Source organism: Sitophilus oryzae, unplaced genomic scaffold (assembly GCF_002938485.1).
Source record: "Sitophilus oryzae breed Bouriz unplaced genomic scaffold, Soryzae_2.0 scaffold_172_pilon_pilon, whole genome shotgun sequence".
Lineage (NCBI taxonomy): Eukaryota > Metazoa > Arthropoda > Insecta > Coleoptera > Curculionidae > Sitophilus > Sitophilus oryzae.
In genome coordinates this window covers 6023285-6040491 of record NW_022146424.1, presented here as the reverse complement: position 1 = coordinate 6040491, position 17207 = coordinate 6023285, and the positions used below count along the sequence as shown (strand labels likewise).

Genomic DNA, 17207 nt, shown 5'->3' with positions numbered 1-17207 from the left:
AAAAACTAGACTGGCAAATAGATGGATAATTTACATAATAAATTATTTTTAATGGTAGGTAGATGTAGCTAATATACAAGTTATTTTTAACTTTGGAAAATTAACCGCGTAAACATTTATTTTGTGCTAAAAAATATTTTGTATATTTAATCAAGAATGAATTAAAAAAATGTAGTTTTTCAAAGTAAATGCGGATTCTGTCCGTCTCACAGTGGAGTATTTTTCATATCTACGAAATAATAATTAGAAAAATCAACCCTTATAGATTACTTTAATTTAACTGTATCTTTGTTGGGAAGGTTATACACTGTAAAAAAAAATGAGTGAAATTTCACTCAGATTTCACTCAATACTTTCTCAATTTCTGTCCACACCCGATTGAGTGAAATTTCCACTCTACAGAACCGAGTGAATCTTCAATTCTCAGAGTGAAAAGCACTGAGTGTTTTCACTCAATCGAGATTAGACGAAAGACTCCTTTTACTCATTATTGTTTACCTTGAGTAGGATTTTGATCGATTTTGATAATTTATTCACTTTAAAATGAGTGAACTCACTAAGTGTTGAGTTCAAGACACCTTTTATTGAGTGACTTTTACTCAAATTTGTGTTACACTTAACTCGATTAGTACTCATATCTGAGTATTAATTTCACTCAGTATTGAGAAATATATTCTAAATTATTTTTTTAAAAGCTATATGTAAGCTAACTTGTTATTTTATAACAGGTGGGCAGGTGCCTTTCAAAGGTAAGTTTCAGTTTAGGACATGGTCTCGAACATGTCCATTTCCTAAAATTCACTTTTGGGAGGCATCTGGTCACTTGTAATAAAATAACAAGTTAGCTTACATAGCTTTTAAAAAAATCATTTAGAATATTTCGTTTTTTTTAACAAACCAAATAAAAAACTGTAGAACCTTCAAAAATATTTTTATTTGTCATTTTTATTTGACAAAAAAACAAATAAAACCAAATATAACACTATTATTATAATATCAAAAACATTTTAAAAAGTTTTCAACTCTTTTTGGAAAAAATACAGGAACTTTTTAAGCTAGATGTCTAGAAAAGTTGCATCACATCGCAAAAATCCGCTTTATTAAGAGCATTCGTCAGCTCGGCTACCAACATTCTCGAATATTTCTAATTTCTAAACTAACTTTTAATAACGAAAATCCTCCGGAAAATCCAGATACTTTTCCTCCTGAAAATTAAAAAAAAATGTTATTCTGCCAAATGTTCCAGTTCCCAGTTCCAGATTGAGGGAAAGTACCTAGATTTTCGCTACGCTAATTAGTCCAGGAAACATCCGAGCATTGCGGCAATCAGTAGACGCAGTCGAATTTGAATATATGTTAGGCGGATTTCTGCGATGTGAAAAAAAATGTTCTTAACATAAAACATATTTAGGAGTTATGAGTTCGTATTCGCTTCACCACGCCACGCGGCCACTGTCACACTTTACATCACACACACATACACTATGGACTTGTAACCTGGGCACCTTCGAAGGAACAAGACAACCTACGACTCGAACAGATAATTAAAAACTGAGGAACAGGGAAATAGCTTATTCGGTATCGAAGAAGCGCGTATGACGTATGATTAGTAATGAGCGAAAATACTCTAAACTGGGTGATTTCACTCAAATTTTTATTGTGTAAAACTATAACATGAGTTTTTTAAGTGAATTTTTCTATTCCATTACTCAAAGATAGGGGTTATAACTCGAACATGAGCTTATTCAATAGCTATTGATTAAATAGAGATCATATTTGAGTAAAATGATGAATTTACTCTATTTTAGATAAAAATGTACTCAATTATTTCACTCAAAAAATTCACTCCCTGAGAAATATGTGTTCACTCAGGCTGATTTTTTACAGTGTAACAATAAAATTGGTATGAATTGTTTCATAGTCAGCGCCCAAATTTGTCAATACAAGTCACAGAATCATACCATCAATCTGTAATGGAATTTGTGGTGTATCAGGTATTTTTAATTGTTATTATTAAAAGTGTCATAGTAATATTAAGGGTTGATGATATATATTTCAAGTATGTGGACATCTTAGTACAAGATATAAGATGTATTTTAGCATAAACTTATTTGTAGTTTTGACATTTTTTCCAGTCAAATATAACTCGTATTATATTGACATTCTGGTGCGCGACTTTTACTTTTCTTTTGAACACTGTAGTAGCTAAAAACTGAGATTCGACCGGATTCGGGTTGACTTAATTTGTTTCTTATTAAACAGTCCCTCTGCATTGTTTTCCATTGAAATTTAACTGCCAAGAACTGCTAGTAGCTAATATACCGGGACTTTTGAGGTGTCATGTCTTTACAAAAGAAAGCATTTTTTAGGCCTGGTGGCACGAAAAAGACGCCAAAACGAAAAACTTGGCTGTCATTCAGTATGTTGTTAAAAAATTAAATATAAAAGATCTTGATGAACACACATATACTGAAATTATCCAAAAAAATTAAGAATTTTACAGGTAAATTAAATAAAAAGTGGCATAACTGCCATCGCACTTTAAAAGTGTTCGTTGCGCGCTCTCATCTGTGGCTTGATGAGGAAATAGATATTCTTCCTAGTCAATGTGATGCAAATATGTCATTCTATTCCGAATGTGTTTTTCTATAGAATAAAGTAGAAATATACCGAGGGTGCCATTTACAAATCAAAAATTGTAGTCATTTCCGGTGAAACAGGAGGTTACCAAAAATAATTGAATACGTCAGTCAATCCTAATTTATGTCATATACCTACTAACATACCAAATCTCGTTTCTTTTTCTGAAAAAATAAAAAAGATATAGGGGTAAGCCACTTTTGAGACGCACCCAGTATATACTTTAAATTGCAGTTGTAAAAATGTTAAATGAATTAGACATTTTTATTTATCATATCTAACAAATTCAGCACAAAAATATACACATATTAATTTTATACGAGTCTGAAATAAAATGAAGATCGCTGTCATTTTATATGTAAAATTATATTGGAAATGTCATCGATCGTCATTTCCAAGCCAACTGGACGCCGTTTTTTTTTCGATCATACGGTATTTATTGAAAGACATGCTTCCTTAGGCAATAGCGTATATAAATTGTTAGAAACTAATGGTAAATCAAGAATTTTTGTTGATATTAATTTTTAATTGCTAGATTATTCATTTTACCCACTGTGCGTCTGTCTGTAACAGAATAACTCAAAAACCGCTAAACCGATTTTAACCAAATTTGGCACAAAAATACTGTGGCACCCGAGAATCTGGCCATTAGTTTTTGATGGGGGTGGGGGGTTGGTAAGGGGGTATGGGAGGGGGTTAAAAATTTTAAAAAATCGTAACTCCAAAATTACACTAGCTAGCGAAACGCGCTTTTCAATTTAAGATTAGGAATAATATTTGCAACAAAATTTGTAATAACATCAAAATCAGTCAAAGTCGCAGTTTTTGAGATAAAAAAAATGGAAAAATTCCTTTACTTTGAAACTAAAAGAACTGCCTGCCAACTTTTTATTAACATATTTTAGTATGGTATGGTTTAGTACGTGCCTCCCGGTGATAATTTTTTTTATCCGAACATTCTACTAGAAAGTTGATAAAGTTGCGTTTTAAGCTTGATTTTCATGCATCCGTTGTCCGACCATACGTTGATACTAGCGATGGGAACTATCGATTGAATTAGACTATCGAATGGTTACTGAATGAATGATTTCAACTATCGAATGGTTTTATTCGAATAAAATCATTCATTCATTTGTATACTAAAGCATATGTGACAACCTCGCCGTGCGACTAAATGGTTATCGTTGAGCCACGACTATCGAATGTTTTTGACAAATGAAATTTAGTATTCGTTTGATTTTTGTGTGCGTCAGTGCATTATTAGTTCTTCCAAATTTTTATAACTTCGCCTTATAAATACTGTGCTATTTTTGCGTTTATTAAAATATTTAAAATACTAAAATAGTAGTTTTTTTAATTGACGATTGTGTGCGTGTGCAGGTGGTCAAAATTTTTCCGAAAGTTTGTGTGATTTTCCGTAGCCCGATCTTTCAATTATTTAATTTTATATGGTATATGGTCTATTTTTTAATGGGAAATTTTGAGAAGTAGCAATTTTTAAGAGAGATGAGATGAACTTACAATTAATTTTAAAAATACATATTTGTATTTTAGATGTTTTAATAATATGAATTAGTTGAACTTAATAATTATATTAATTAATGTGGTTAAGTAAATGGTTATCGAACTCAGACTATGGGGTGAGAAAATTAAATTAAAAGTTTTACACGTGCCAATTTAAAAAAAAGTTAACGATGTTTGTATTTTGTTTATGCTAATTCTCTTACATGTAGTTTTTTGCGAAGAAATATTTCATTTATTTTTTAGTAAGTAAATACCAGTAAAAGTAAATATTATTATTATTAAATAGTAATATAAAGTACCGAATATAAATAATTTTGATTTCTAATTTTTATTTATATTTTCCTTGCATTACACTGCACGCTTAGAAAATTAATAAATGTTTATATTTCATGATTTTAAAATTTGTTGTTAATATAACAAATTAGTTCTGTAATTATTATTATTTAATAAACCAACGTTGCCACAAAAAATTGAGAGACTATATTATTTTTAAATAGGATCTAATATAAATAATTTTGACATCAAATTTGTTGTTTATATTTTGCTACTACTTAAAAAAAATGTTTATATTAAATGATTTCAAATTTTGTTGTTAATAGGTATAACAAATTATTACTGTTATTATTATTTATTAAACCAGTCTTTGCTTAAACACATTAAAAATAATTTTCCTACATCCAAAATAACAAGTATTATTGCAGTGTAACAACAGAATATTAATAAAAAAATATAAAATATATAGACATACTATCCCTAACTAACTAAAGCCAAACAATAATATTCTTTGCTAATATCAATTAATACCGAGACTAATACCAATATATGGCAACAGCGCCCTTCATAATGTATTTTCTGTGTAAATACTAGCACCTCAATAAAAAAAATAATGTGTCCTTATCTTTATCTGACTCCACAAAAAATCAAAGATGCCGGCTTCTTTCATAGCATTGCCACCGACCGGGTTTTTCGGAAAGAAACCTACGTCGCCGGGCGACAACTAAAATCCAGTTAATATTTTATTATAATCGATCCTGACGAATAAATGAATTTTCTAAATGAATGAATTTTATAAATGAATGGTTTTTGCTGCCGAATTACTAGAATACAATATTTCAAGGCAGATGACGCATCTATTCGATAATTTTTATTCGAATAGTTTTCAACGAATGTTTTTTTACTAGCTATCGAATTATTCGAATGAATTGCAACTATCGAATGTTTCGATAGTATTCATTCGATAGTTCCCACTACTAGTTGATACGATATAAATTTTATTGGTAGAATTTAAAGATTTTGAGTGGTTAGAAAATAACCCAGTTTTTAAATTTATTTCATTTTCATGCCTCCGTTTATCGGATATACGTTGGTGTTATTTTATATTTTCGTTATTATATTAAATTTGTCAAAAAAGTGTCAAAACGTCCATTATCGTATGAACGGGACCGTTGACGGGCTGAAGTAAAATATTTACTGATGAAAAGTGGCTCTAAAATGCTATGACCAATCAGAGCACCGTCGGACCATCGTATAATGGATGCATGAAAATCAAGCTTTATTCGCCTAGAAATATTACGGTACCACCAAACAAAATTCATTTTTTCCAGAGCAACTGTTAAAATTGCCTTATATCTATCAAAAATAGTAGATAAAATAGTACTTTAACCGTAAGGGCAGATTAAATGATACTTTAACAACGAGGATACGTTAAAAACTTTATTTCTTCTCGCACGTTTTTTAATTGCTTTCATTTTTGAAAATTTTTGTATTCCTTTTCATAAGTTATTTCGGATTTAGTTTGGATATGGTGTTTGTCGCCTCAGCCTGAATATCTGTTGGTAATTTACTTATTTCGTTTTGAGCCATTTCTGGCTCTAATTCAATCAGCAATCGACACGAAAGAGAATTAAAAAATATTGACTCAAAACTGACAACTAAAGAGACAGCTTTATTTATTTGTCAAATTACATAGAAACCAACGCCAACCCAGCACAATATTTTTTCTACTCGTAATAAATTCCTTGAAATAATAATTTCTGAATATTTTTTACAACGTAACTCGGCTATGGAAAAAAAATATTGTTTTATACACGACGATAAAATTGCATTATCGTCTCCCGTAATTAATTAATCGTATAATTATTAGTATTAATCTGTTCGGTCGACGATAAAATACAATTGTATCGTCTTGTATAAAAAATAACTAAAAAATATCACGTCAAACTTTATAATAATAATTGTACAATTATAGTACACCTTCAATAACGTCAGTCTGGTGTGCCAGAACGGTTTGAATCTGAGGCTGCCAAAGAAAGTAAAAGAGATGTTCTCCGTCCAGAAGAATTTCATAACCGAAAAATATATGGACATGGTCAATCTCAAATCGTACGTCCAAGTCGTGATGGGCAATCTGTCAAAAATTGACAGGTAGCGTATCCCTCTTTTTATTAGGGGGCATAAATTACATGAGGCCTTTTTAAGGATTTTTTTGAAAATAATATTTTTAAACATTTTATATTTTCTGTCACAGAAAGGAACAGTATATTGTTATCAATGACCATTCTTTGCTGAACTACGACCTGCTGTTCCTAATGTGCGGTGAAAAATTCCAGAAGCCTTTGCAAGACTACCGGATGCCTTTTGCCGAAAATCCCGAAAATGTGTTCGTTATAAACTCACCCACCGATGGGAACAAGGCGATAATCAAGCTGAAAGAAATTAATAGAACCGATAAATGTGATGGTAATAAAACCAGTATATTAATATAAAATAAGAAATAAAATACAAACACTAGATCATCATTTTTTGTAGACACAACCATTGACGATTCCTCGATAAGGACAATTTTCACATAGACTTGTCATAGACTTGAAATTAATTAATGCACAAGAACTTCGGCAAATTTCTTATCCGGTGTTAAGGCTTAAAGCTTTATTCAGAACCTTGCAATTAGTGGGATAAATTAGAGGTTTCAATTACACTTTATACTTTTTAGTTTACGATCATTCAAAATGTCTAAAAATCATAATTAAAATTAATAAAATATCCTAGCAACAACTTGCGGTAGTCTGTTGTATCCATAGAGAGCGCATAATATTTAGCTTATAAAACAATAAACTTTTGATTTTTAACCAAAATTTTTCTTGACAGATGATAATCAAAGGCCAAATGACATTCCTCGCAAATTTTGAAGTATAATTAGTGGAGAAGTCAAAAGTTTGTTAACATTTTCGACTAACTGATAATTACTACCACTAATTATGACGTTCTGAATGCTTACATTAAAAATATGTAAACAAACTTCTACGCTAATTGAAACCACTAATTGCGAGGTTCTGAATGAAGCTTAAAGCTCTCTGTTACTTTCTAAACAAAACTTTTAAGCCTCGTTGTTCCTACTCGGGTTAAAGGGAGTTTAGACTAGAAAACAAAACAAACTTTAAAATTTTAATTGATTTTTCATGACTTCTTATTGTTCAACTTAGTTTAGAACAGTTAGGTATGTTACAACACTCCACCAGAGTAAATGGTCGGTTTACTTACTCTGACTCCACTAACTGGACCAGAACCGTTCTGCTTCTTAAGTGGAATTCAAGACTCCATCTGTAAACTAGAATAGGAATCCTCCATCGGTCTAAAACACTCGTAGAAATTTCCCAGGACTTAGGACTTTGAATAGAATTGTCACGGTGTTTTTTATAACAGGGCACTGTCTGAACACCTCAGTAGATTGAGGCTAAGGAACAACGGCGAATGCAGATTCTGTGGCGAAAATGGGAAAACACCAGAAGAAATCATTATTGAGTGCGCAGGCGCAGAGTCGACAACCATTAGTGCCATAAATTTTAGTACGACTGACATGGGACATGGAAAACTAACCTCTGTAAAACCGCCTCAGACACTGCCCATACAGCACATCAAATCACATTTACTATGTGTTTACATTATTAGATGTAGACACAGGGTGACACAATTCCCCCGATATAAATATGCTACGTTTACACTCTAAGCGTTTACACATTGTAGTTCAACACATATGCACAAAGGTTAAACGTCCGCCTCACCATGTAGCCACAGTATAGCATTTACGTATACACAAAGTAAGGGATACACAGTATGCCGTAGGATACACAGTGCTTGTGTATTACGTTTAAACTCTGTTTACACATTGCAGTTGTGACTACCGCGTGTATACGTATGTATTTTGCTTCGTATATACATCCTGTGCTAGATAAAACTACTTCTTATGAACTAATTTAGGAAAGAATACAAGTTTTGATGCCTAACTTTTCGTTCTTTTTAAGAAATATTTATTCAATGATACCAATTATATATTTTTAGAACGAAAGTTAGGAAGGCAAAACTTTGTATTTTCCAAAAGTATCTCGATCGTAAGTTCAAGAGAAGTCGCCTTAAAATTGTTCCATTTTTGTTTTGTATTAAATGTACATAATATTTCTTCCATAAAATGGACTAAGTGGTTAAAAAATAAAATTCTTATATTTCTTTATATCATGGAACGCAATAGCGCAAATAACACAATAATAATAATTATTTACACTGCAGAAACCAGAAGTAAGGAAACACTGTAAAAGAACAGAATTTGTATCAAAATGTATTAAAAATATAAGTACCTAGTATAACAACATACTAAAATGGTAAACACTGGTATATCGCCACGATTTGGTGGACCTCGTTTAGTCATTTTTTTCTCCTCTTTTCCCTCCAAGCAGTTGGTTTGTTAGCATACTCATTCATCGAGCACTCTGTTGGACTTTGTTGTATTTTATTTCCAGATTAACAATCTCACCCTTAAATTTTATATGAAACTGATATTAAACATATCTGTATAGTGATCCATCAATAACTTACCGAATATCAGTTTAAGAAGTTCTTTGAAGTGTTTAAATCTTTCTTTCTCTGGTCCATTTAGATTTTATTTCCAAATTAAAAAAAATTATATTGCAGAGCTCACCTCTTTATCATTATACGAGAATATTTGGAGTTTTCATTCATTGGAGTCAAAATTTGGTATATTAGGTATCGAGTAAGGGAAGAGTCGCTGCTATAATATTAATAATACTCTTAGGAAGGTGTAACAAGGTAATTAAAAACTTGTGCTTACCTTAAAATCTCTTTTAAACTACATACAAACAGAACATTTATATAGAGCTTCCGAATAATAAAACAATAATGGCCGCTAACACATACCACTCCTAGAAAGGAGAAAGGAGAGAGGACATATGATACGAAGTATCACACATACTTCAGACTTATACATTGTATGTCTCATATACCGTTGTCAGATTTCATCATTTTAATAATTATTTGTTACGTTACAAAAAACTCTTTAGAAACTTGAGTGCATACGGTATACAACCAGTTAACACTGTATCACACAATTCTATCAATATAAACCTGCGTGTATCTCATATGTATATGTTAGAACTAGATGAACACTTAGGTTCACTTTAACATATTTTGTTTCTCCCTTGTAGAAACGTAATTTCATTTGGACGTGCTGTATGGGTGGTTTTTGTCAAAACCCTGAGATTGTATGATGAGTTACAATGCAAGAAAAGGGGACATTTTTTTTCTGATGTTTTGAGCCCCCTAAATATTAAACCTCGCGCTGCCACTGTCCCAGATCATACATTTATACTTTCGTGATTAAAAGAGCGACTTTGTAAATAAGTAACTAATTATTTTTTTCAGATAAAATTATAGTTTATGGACATTTTTTGCAAGCGTACACCTGCCTAGCCGCACTACTGGAATTTGGGATACCCGGTTCAAAGATCATACTAGTCGAGCCCTTTCCATACCTCATGAACATTGACAAGAAAAGAAGACACAATATATCGGTTTTCAATGATCCAGACATTTACCATGCGGTATAATTTAAAAATTATAAATGTTAAATGTTATACGCGGTTGAAGTGCTTAGTTTATTTATTCTCCATTAAAATTTTTGCTTCTTCTAAAATAAAGTTATACTTTCCCAAATTTCCACACCGTTTTGAGAAAAAGAAAAAATGGTTGAGTTCTAAAAATCAAAACGCGTTTCTATGGTAATATTATTTCGTTTTCATTCTTTGATAGATTGTTATTAATCACTAGAACTTTTTCTTTAATGGCCATAAGCGGGAGTAAAAGACCAACCGCCCGAACAAACACTAGAGGCGCCACCGGTCATCAAATGGTCTAAAAATTGCGAAAATTTAATCATCTAATTTTGACACAAGGGGTTGCGCTTAACTTTCTAATTTTTATTTTAATTCTAATTCAATATTCATTGTTTTCAAACTATATTATTAGACTTTGTTGTATTTTGTTCATTCACAAAATACAATATTTTTTTTTTAAATATTTTCTTAGTATAAAGTTGCATTATATTAATTTAAATTATATTACATACATATTTAAAATTTAAATATTATTTACATTGTTTCCGTCTAAAAGATCTGTCTGTCTGTATTTGTATTAGTAAACTTAAAAAACAATTTTTTAAAGTAAACAAAATAAATTGAAAATATTTAGTTTTTTTGTATCGTATCTTATATGGAACCTATCTGAAAACTTAAATCGATTATTAATTGATAATTGGATATAATTGGTTATTGATAATAAACCAGTTGTTTATCCAGTGGCGTCGTAAGTACTTAAAAAAATAATAATAAAAATAAAAATGTCTGATTTTAATGATACACCCTGTATCAATATTTATAAAAATTAGAACTTAAATATCTTAGGTAAGGAGGATTCAATATAATTTATCAGATTTGAAATAAATACTGTCCTAAAGGTAGTTTACTCTTGACTCGAAAAATATCAACCCCATTAAAACGTACGTCTATGAGGTATCGCATTTCTTACCCTGGGCAAAATGTACGTCTTATAGTCATACAGCCTCCTGCCTAAAATGAAAAAGATCGCTCAACAAACAACCAAGATATTGGCTTGTATCCATCTTAAGTGGGACACCCTGTATATTGGAAAGTTTGAAATTGTTTAAAAATTATTTGTGGCATTTGAAAAAAAGAGCATGTTCTATTCGGAGTAAAAATTGCTTTTTGTGCCTCACTTGAAATGTCAAAAAAACAATATACTATTTTTCTTCGTGTTTTAAAGTATGTCCAGTAAAATTTGCACCAACACTCTTTGTAATGGAAATTTCTCTCTATTTTTTGAAGGTTATGGAATTTATAGAAACTCAAGAAATAAAGGTTTATTCTTCATTTTATTTCATCAATTGGCGATACAACGATAAAGAAAACATAGTGACCAGCGTCAAGTTCGAATCGAAACACAAAATGTTAGAGCTGGACTGTCAGGCTATATTCTTTTTTTACGAGAAAAGCATCAGCCCTAAAGTGTACCAGGTTATTAACCAAGCTGGCTTGGTATTCGATGGTAACGAATCAAATGAATAAAAAGATTTTATATTTTTTTCAAAAATTTGTGAAATGCGGAAAAGTTCGGATCATAATACGTTTTTTATAGCTTCAGGTGAAATTTGACTTCGGCTTTTTAGGTCGCTTGTACGGTTATGTAGTTTAACTGAAAGCATTTTATAAAAATATATAGTTACAGTACAGGGTGTGTGATCTTTTCATTTTAAAAGGCATTTATGTGGAGTTCTACCTCGAAAAGCAGCTACAATAATTTCTCTCATGTTATCGACAATAGTTGGTCGAGTTTTGTAAACACTGTCTTTAACATATCCACATAAAAAACCCACACTAGATAAAATCAGGAGCATTCAAGTATTCTATTAATTAGTGAATGCCCACTGCATTCACAAACTAATAAAAATATATCAATTCTCTCTGATGTAGGATAAGTTTGCATTTTCGGCAAATTTCTGAGAATTTTTTTTTGTTTTAATTGATACAAAATGATAACTAGTCGTTAAAGTTGGGACTAATTAAACAGCTATGTTGATGTAACGTCAGACATATCTACCACAGCCACCTAGATTTTATCAAATAATAAAGATCTACTCAGATCAAATCATGTAAATGAAAATATCTAGGAAAATATTTGTTTGAGGGGTAGGGAACCTTAATAGTAGGTATTTAGAAGATACATGAATTCTCCATTGAATATCGGAATAATATACTAGGTTTTCCATTTAAAATAAAAGAGTAACATGCTTTTTAAGGTGACCAATGTTCAATATTAATTTTGTCTCATCCTGTATAACTTTTTGGAAAAAGCCGAAGTCAAAAAATATTAGGCTATACCAGGGTTCTACCGGGTAAATTCCAATTTAGGTAGCTTTTATTGTAATTTAAAAATTGTTCTTTATTTCTAGAAAATGTTAAATATGTCAAACACCTTACATTTTAGTCTTTCTCTTATAAAACTCACCTTTATTTTTCTCCCAGAATCCGAATATCAATTAATATATAGGGTGTTCCATTACAAAAAACACAACTTTGATATGTAACTTTTTTTGGGGACACCCTATTGTAGAAATCTCTATATTTTTAAAAAGTGCTCTGAATTAACCTATATATGCTCACAAAATTTTATTTCAATACAAACTGTCGTTCTCCATGGAGCCTTCGCGGCGTTTGAGAGGCGCCACCCTGTAACATGCCTTGATTAATTTTTAAGCAACTTGCATTATTTTTTAATTTTTGATGTTATTTCTTCATATTGACAGGTACATTTTGTATACCTACGATTGAATATGATTCTTACTGTCGAAGATTGTACTGTATCATGTACTTCATAAATTATAATACTTCATAAATTATTTGAAAATATCGAAACAAAAATGAAACATCAACACCCTGTATCTCCGAAACTAAACATTTTAAGACATATATTTATACAAACTTTTTTATTTATTTTTATCTGCAGAATATGCTGCATTCTGCCGAAGTTTCCGGAATACAGTTTGGACCATCCTGTATAATTGTTATTTGGAATACTAACTACCATGTAGAAACATTTTTAGGTCGTTTGGTGGTAGACAATTACTCTAAAACAAACGACGAGCGTATCTACGGTGCCGGTACTCTAACCAAATACTCCAGAAAGTACTTCGCGGCCAACGTGGTCCATAAATTTTTCAATCGAGTGGAGATCGGCCAGAAACTCGGTCAGCAAATTAGAAATATGCTTCTGCCAGGGTTCGTTAAGAAGTCTGATCCCAAAAAACAAGGATGGAATATCCATTTGGATATCAGAGACCGGTGAGCATTAGCTTTAGTTTGCCAAAAATAAAGTATATTATTTTTAAAGTATATTTATTATTAATTATAAATTTCCAAAAAAAAGTATATTACATACCGAGGAGGGTAGTGTTTCATTAGTGTCGAGAGATTAACTAAATCTCAAGACAATAATGTCAACAATAATAATAAATACAACCACATCATTAATTAAAAAATAAGGACAGTATTTTATTTTGAAAAAAAAATAAATATACGAAAATTTGTTCGTTTTGTGTTTTGGCATTTCCATATCTATAGTATAGACCGATATAGACCGGTACCAGTGGTTGTTATTGCGCAAACCTTCAACTCAAAACAAACAACTAAGTGAGTTTTGAATTTCTCGTTCGTACTAAGGGCTGGCAAAGGTTAGTCTTGGGTCGAGATTTCCGTATGTTAGAAGAGTACAATGCATTTATAATGTACTGAACAAAGAGAGGACAGTAAACACGTTGCCAAACGTATGAAATAAAGCGAGAAACTGTGCACATCGCTAAGAGACGTGGAAGGGGATATAGCAGATTTGTCGCAGTTGACCGGTCGACCCAATCAATACCTCTGACCTCTGTCAGTACTACCTCTAAAGTTCTAGGGAAAGGTGTACGTCATGCGTTCAGCTTCACGATTTAATTACGTCTCGTGATACTTAATTTGTTTATTTATTAACGAGTCGTTGTAATTTTCCCTATAGCTTGATTTTTTTTTAAGTACAAGCTAGAAACACTTGCATTTTTGGTAAAAATAAGTGGAATTGAGTGGGTGTTCGATAGTGGTCGCGCTATTAGAACTCTGAATTCAAAAATCGATATCTCGAAATCTATTAGAAATAAGAGATTGTAGTTTTTTCAAGAACTTTGTTAATATTTCTGCTGTATTTTCTTTGTAAACAGTATGTGAAAATATTTATCAATAAAGAAATTACACGATTGCTGAAAATTGCTATGCTCTAAAAGTAAATGGATGGATTGTTTACAATTTTTGAATGGAAGAAACAACCTTATCGAATTTTTCTTATGTAAACATATTGTAAAATATCCGATCTTGAAAATAAAAAATTGGCGCCGGGAGGCACGTATAGCCGCCCATACTAAAATATGTTAATATCTCGAAAACTGCGACTTTGACTGACTCTGATGTTATTACAAATTTTGTTGCAAATATTATTCCTAATCTTAATTTGAAAACCGCGTTTCGCTAGCTACTGTAATTTTGGAGTTACGATTTTTTTAAATTTTTAACCCCCTCCCATACCCCCTTACCAACCCTCCACCCCCACCAAAAACTAATGGCCAGATTTTCGGGTGCCACAGTATTTTTGTGCCAAATTTGGTTAAAATCGGTTCAACGGTTTTTGAGTTATCGTGTTACAGACGGCAGACGGACAGACAGACGGACAGACACACAGACAGACAGAGAAACACCATGAAAATATTTTGTATTTAGGTCATTTATGACCCAAATAACTCATTTTGAGTGAAATTAAAAAAAACTTTTTTTGCCCATCTTAATAGCCTACCATACCTATTGGTATGGTCGGCTAAAAAAAGTATCAATATCTAAAGTGGTTCTTGAGTTATGGCCTGTTATGTGTTAAAAAGTTGAGTTTTTAAATTATCGCGATTACTGATGTTTTCTCGTTATATAAAAAATGACACCCTAACGATATCCTTATAATTCCATTTCAGATGCTCCGAAACATGTCTAATGATTTTATCTACTTAGCTATCTGTTGAAAAAAAGTCTTTTAAAAATAAGCGGTTTGCGATCGTGATTTTACTTTACTTAATAGGGAAAGGCGTACCGGCAACGCCGCAACAGCACACCGTCGCTTTTCTCTCACTCCGACTTAATAAGATCCCTATGCGATTTACTTCCACACATGTAAATGCCGACCCAAAAGTAACAGTTGCCAGCACGGTATAACATAGAAAGCCAGAATGTTGTCGGAAAGTTCTGACAATGAAGACTACTTTAACATTGGTACTCCACCAGAACTTACAGAAGCTGCAAAAAGAGCAGAAGGCAGTTTACTTCCCGAGAAAAGTAGGGGGCGATATGAAATAGAATTGAAAGTATACGAAAAATGGTGCCGAAAGAAATGCTAAGAATATTGCTTCGGAGACAGTCTTGATGGCATATTTTAGCGACATGGCAAGGCAGAAAAAGCCATCTACTCAGTGCTAGAATTAAGGGAAAAGACTGACATATCAAATAATCACAAACCCGTCGCTTTTTTAAAACGCCAGAGTGTAGGTTTTAAGCCAAAGAAGTCTAGTATTTTTACCAGGCAAAACTTGGAGTATTTTCTCACGAAAGCACCTCAAGAATTCCTTCCTATTAAAGTAAGGCGTTTGTTTAAATGTTTTCTTTTTCTGTTTTTAAATATTTCTTTTCATTGTTTTAGGTTGCGCTTATAGTAAGTGTGCCTGGGGCATGTCGAAGTGATGAGCTACTGAAGATGAAAACTACGCATATTGATATTTTAGAAAACAAAATTTGCATAGAAATTCCCGATACAAAAACTTATAAGATCAGATCATTTATGATAACTAACACAAGTTGGATAGAAATTGTGAAAGAATTTATACAGTTACGAAAAGATATTGAAAATGAGAGATTTTTTGTTCAATATCGATTAGGAAAAGCTCGAAATCAACCCTTTGGATACAATTATATCTAAATTTCCATACAAAATTGCTAGCTTTTTGAAACTTCCTAATGCGAAAACCTACACAGGTCATGCTTTTAGACGAGCAGCGGTTACGTTGCTGGTAAATAGCAGAGCTGATATTTTACAGCTGAAGCGTCTAGGGGGATGGAAATCCAGTGCTGTGGCTGAGGGTTATGTGGATGCATCTGTAGCCAACCAAATTAAAACCGCAAATATGATATCTTCAACGACATCGTTGCCATGGTCTTTCTGTAGCAATTCAAACTCGTTACCTCCTTTCGTTGACATTAGAAGACCGGGCACAAGTCAATGAGTGAAACACATCATCAGGGCGGCCCCTTAACAGTATCGATTAACGAGTACAATAAGTAAAATTTGACCATTAATTTCAACAAATAAATGTATTAAAATCTTCAATTATTATTGTTAATCTTCTTGTATATTTTTGTTGATGTTAGATAAGTATTTAATAAAGATATTACAAAAATATTTTGCTTAATTAAAAGAGGCTATAAACAAGAAAAACCGAGTGAGGGAAATGGAAGAGGGAAGAAATGTAGATAATTTGACACTTTCAAATTTTTTAAAAATCAGTAATATCAGTATTACATAAAATGTGGTTGTAAATAAATAATTTTATTGCATTATAGGTTAGTGCCTAAATATGAGATGCCTATCATGAGATACTGTAGATTGCCTGGAGGACTGTACTATTATTCCGTTGTCAAACCAGGAAGAAGAATACCTCTGGAAACAGCCAGCTCTATGGAAAATTATGTAAGCAATACTGATGAACAAGACTGTTCTTGGTCTTGGCCTTGCAAGAAAAGCAAGACCAAGACCAAGATCGATCAGTGCAAGACTTCCGCCAAGACCAAAACCAAGCATGCAAGGCTCCTCCAATCTTACAATTTTTTAAACGAGCGAAACATATTTAATAATATCTTATGAGTAAGGTGATCGGAAAATAATATACAGTGTCTTCCAATTAAAAAAAATCATCCCAATCCACTCACACATTTTTGACCCAACCTATATACAAGTTAAAATATTTTCCTTGAACACATCCTAATGCCGGGTCCAGACCAAGCAGACAAAACAACGGCAAGACAGAAACATTCATGATTTACGACAAAATTGCTACAAAT

General features: G+C 31.9%; 2 protein-coding genes across 2 annotated transcripts in view; one reads left to right on the top strand and one right to left on the bottom strand.

Moving 5' to 3' along the window:
- LOC115881722 (TBC1 domain family member 1) overlaps nucleotides 1–17207 on the bottom strand; it is a 132792-nt gene that overhangs the window by 100584 nt on the left and 15001 nt on the right. The window lies entirely within an intron of this gene.
- LOC115881723 (cilia- and flagella-associated protein 61-like) overlaps nucleotides 1–17207 on the top strand; it is a 55689-nt gene that overhangs the window by 34967 nt on the left and 3515 nt on the right. The window contains exons 15-20 of the mRNA XM_030899340.1: nucleotides 6413–6588; nucleotides 6692–6903; nucleotides 9877–10055; nucleotides 11355–11574; nucleotides 13130–13367; nucleotides 16710–16836. Of these exons, the coding sequence (XP_030755200.1) occupies nucleotides 6413–6588; nucleotides 6692–6903; nucleotides 9877–10055; nucleotides 11355–11574; nucleotides 13130–13367; nucleotides 16710–16836 (1152 nt within the window). The remainder of the gene's footprint in view (nucleotides 1–6412; nucleotides 6589–6691; nucleotides 6904–9876; nucleotides 10056–11354; nucleotides 11575–13129; nucleotides 13368–16709; nucleotides 16837–17207) is intronic.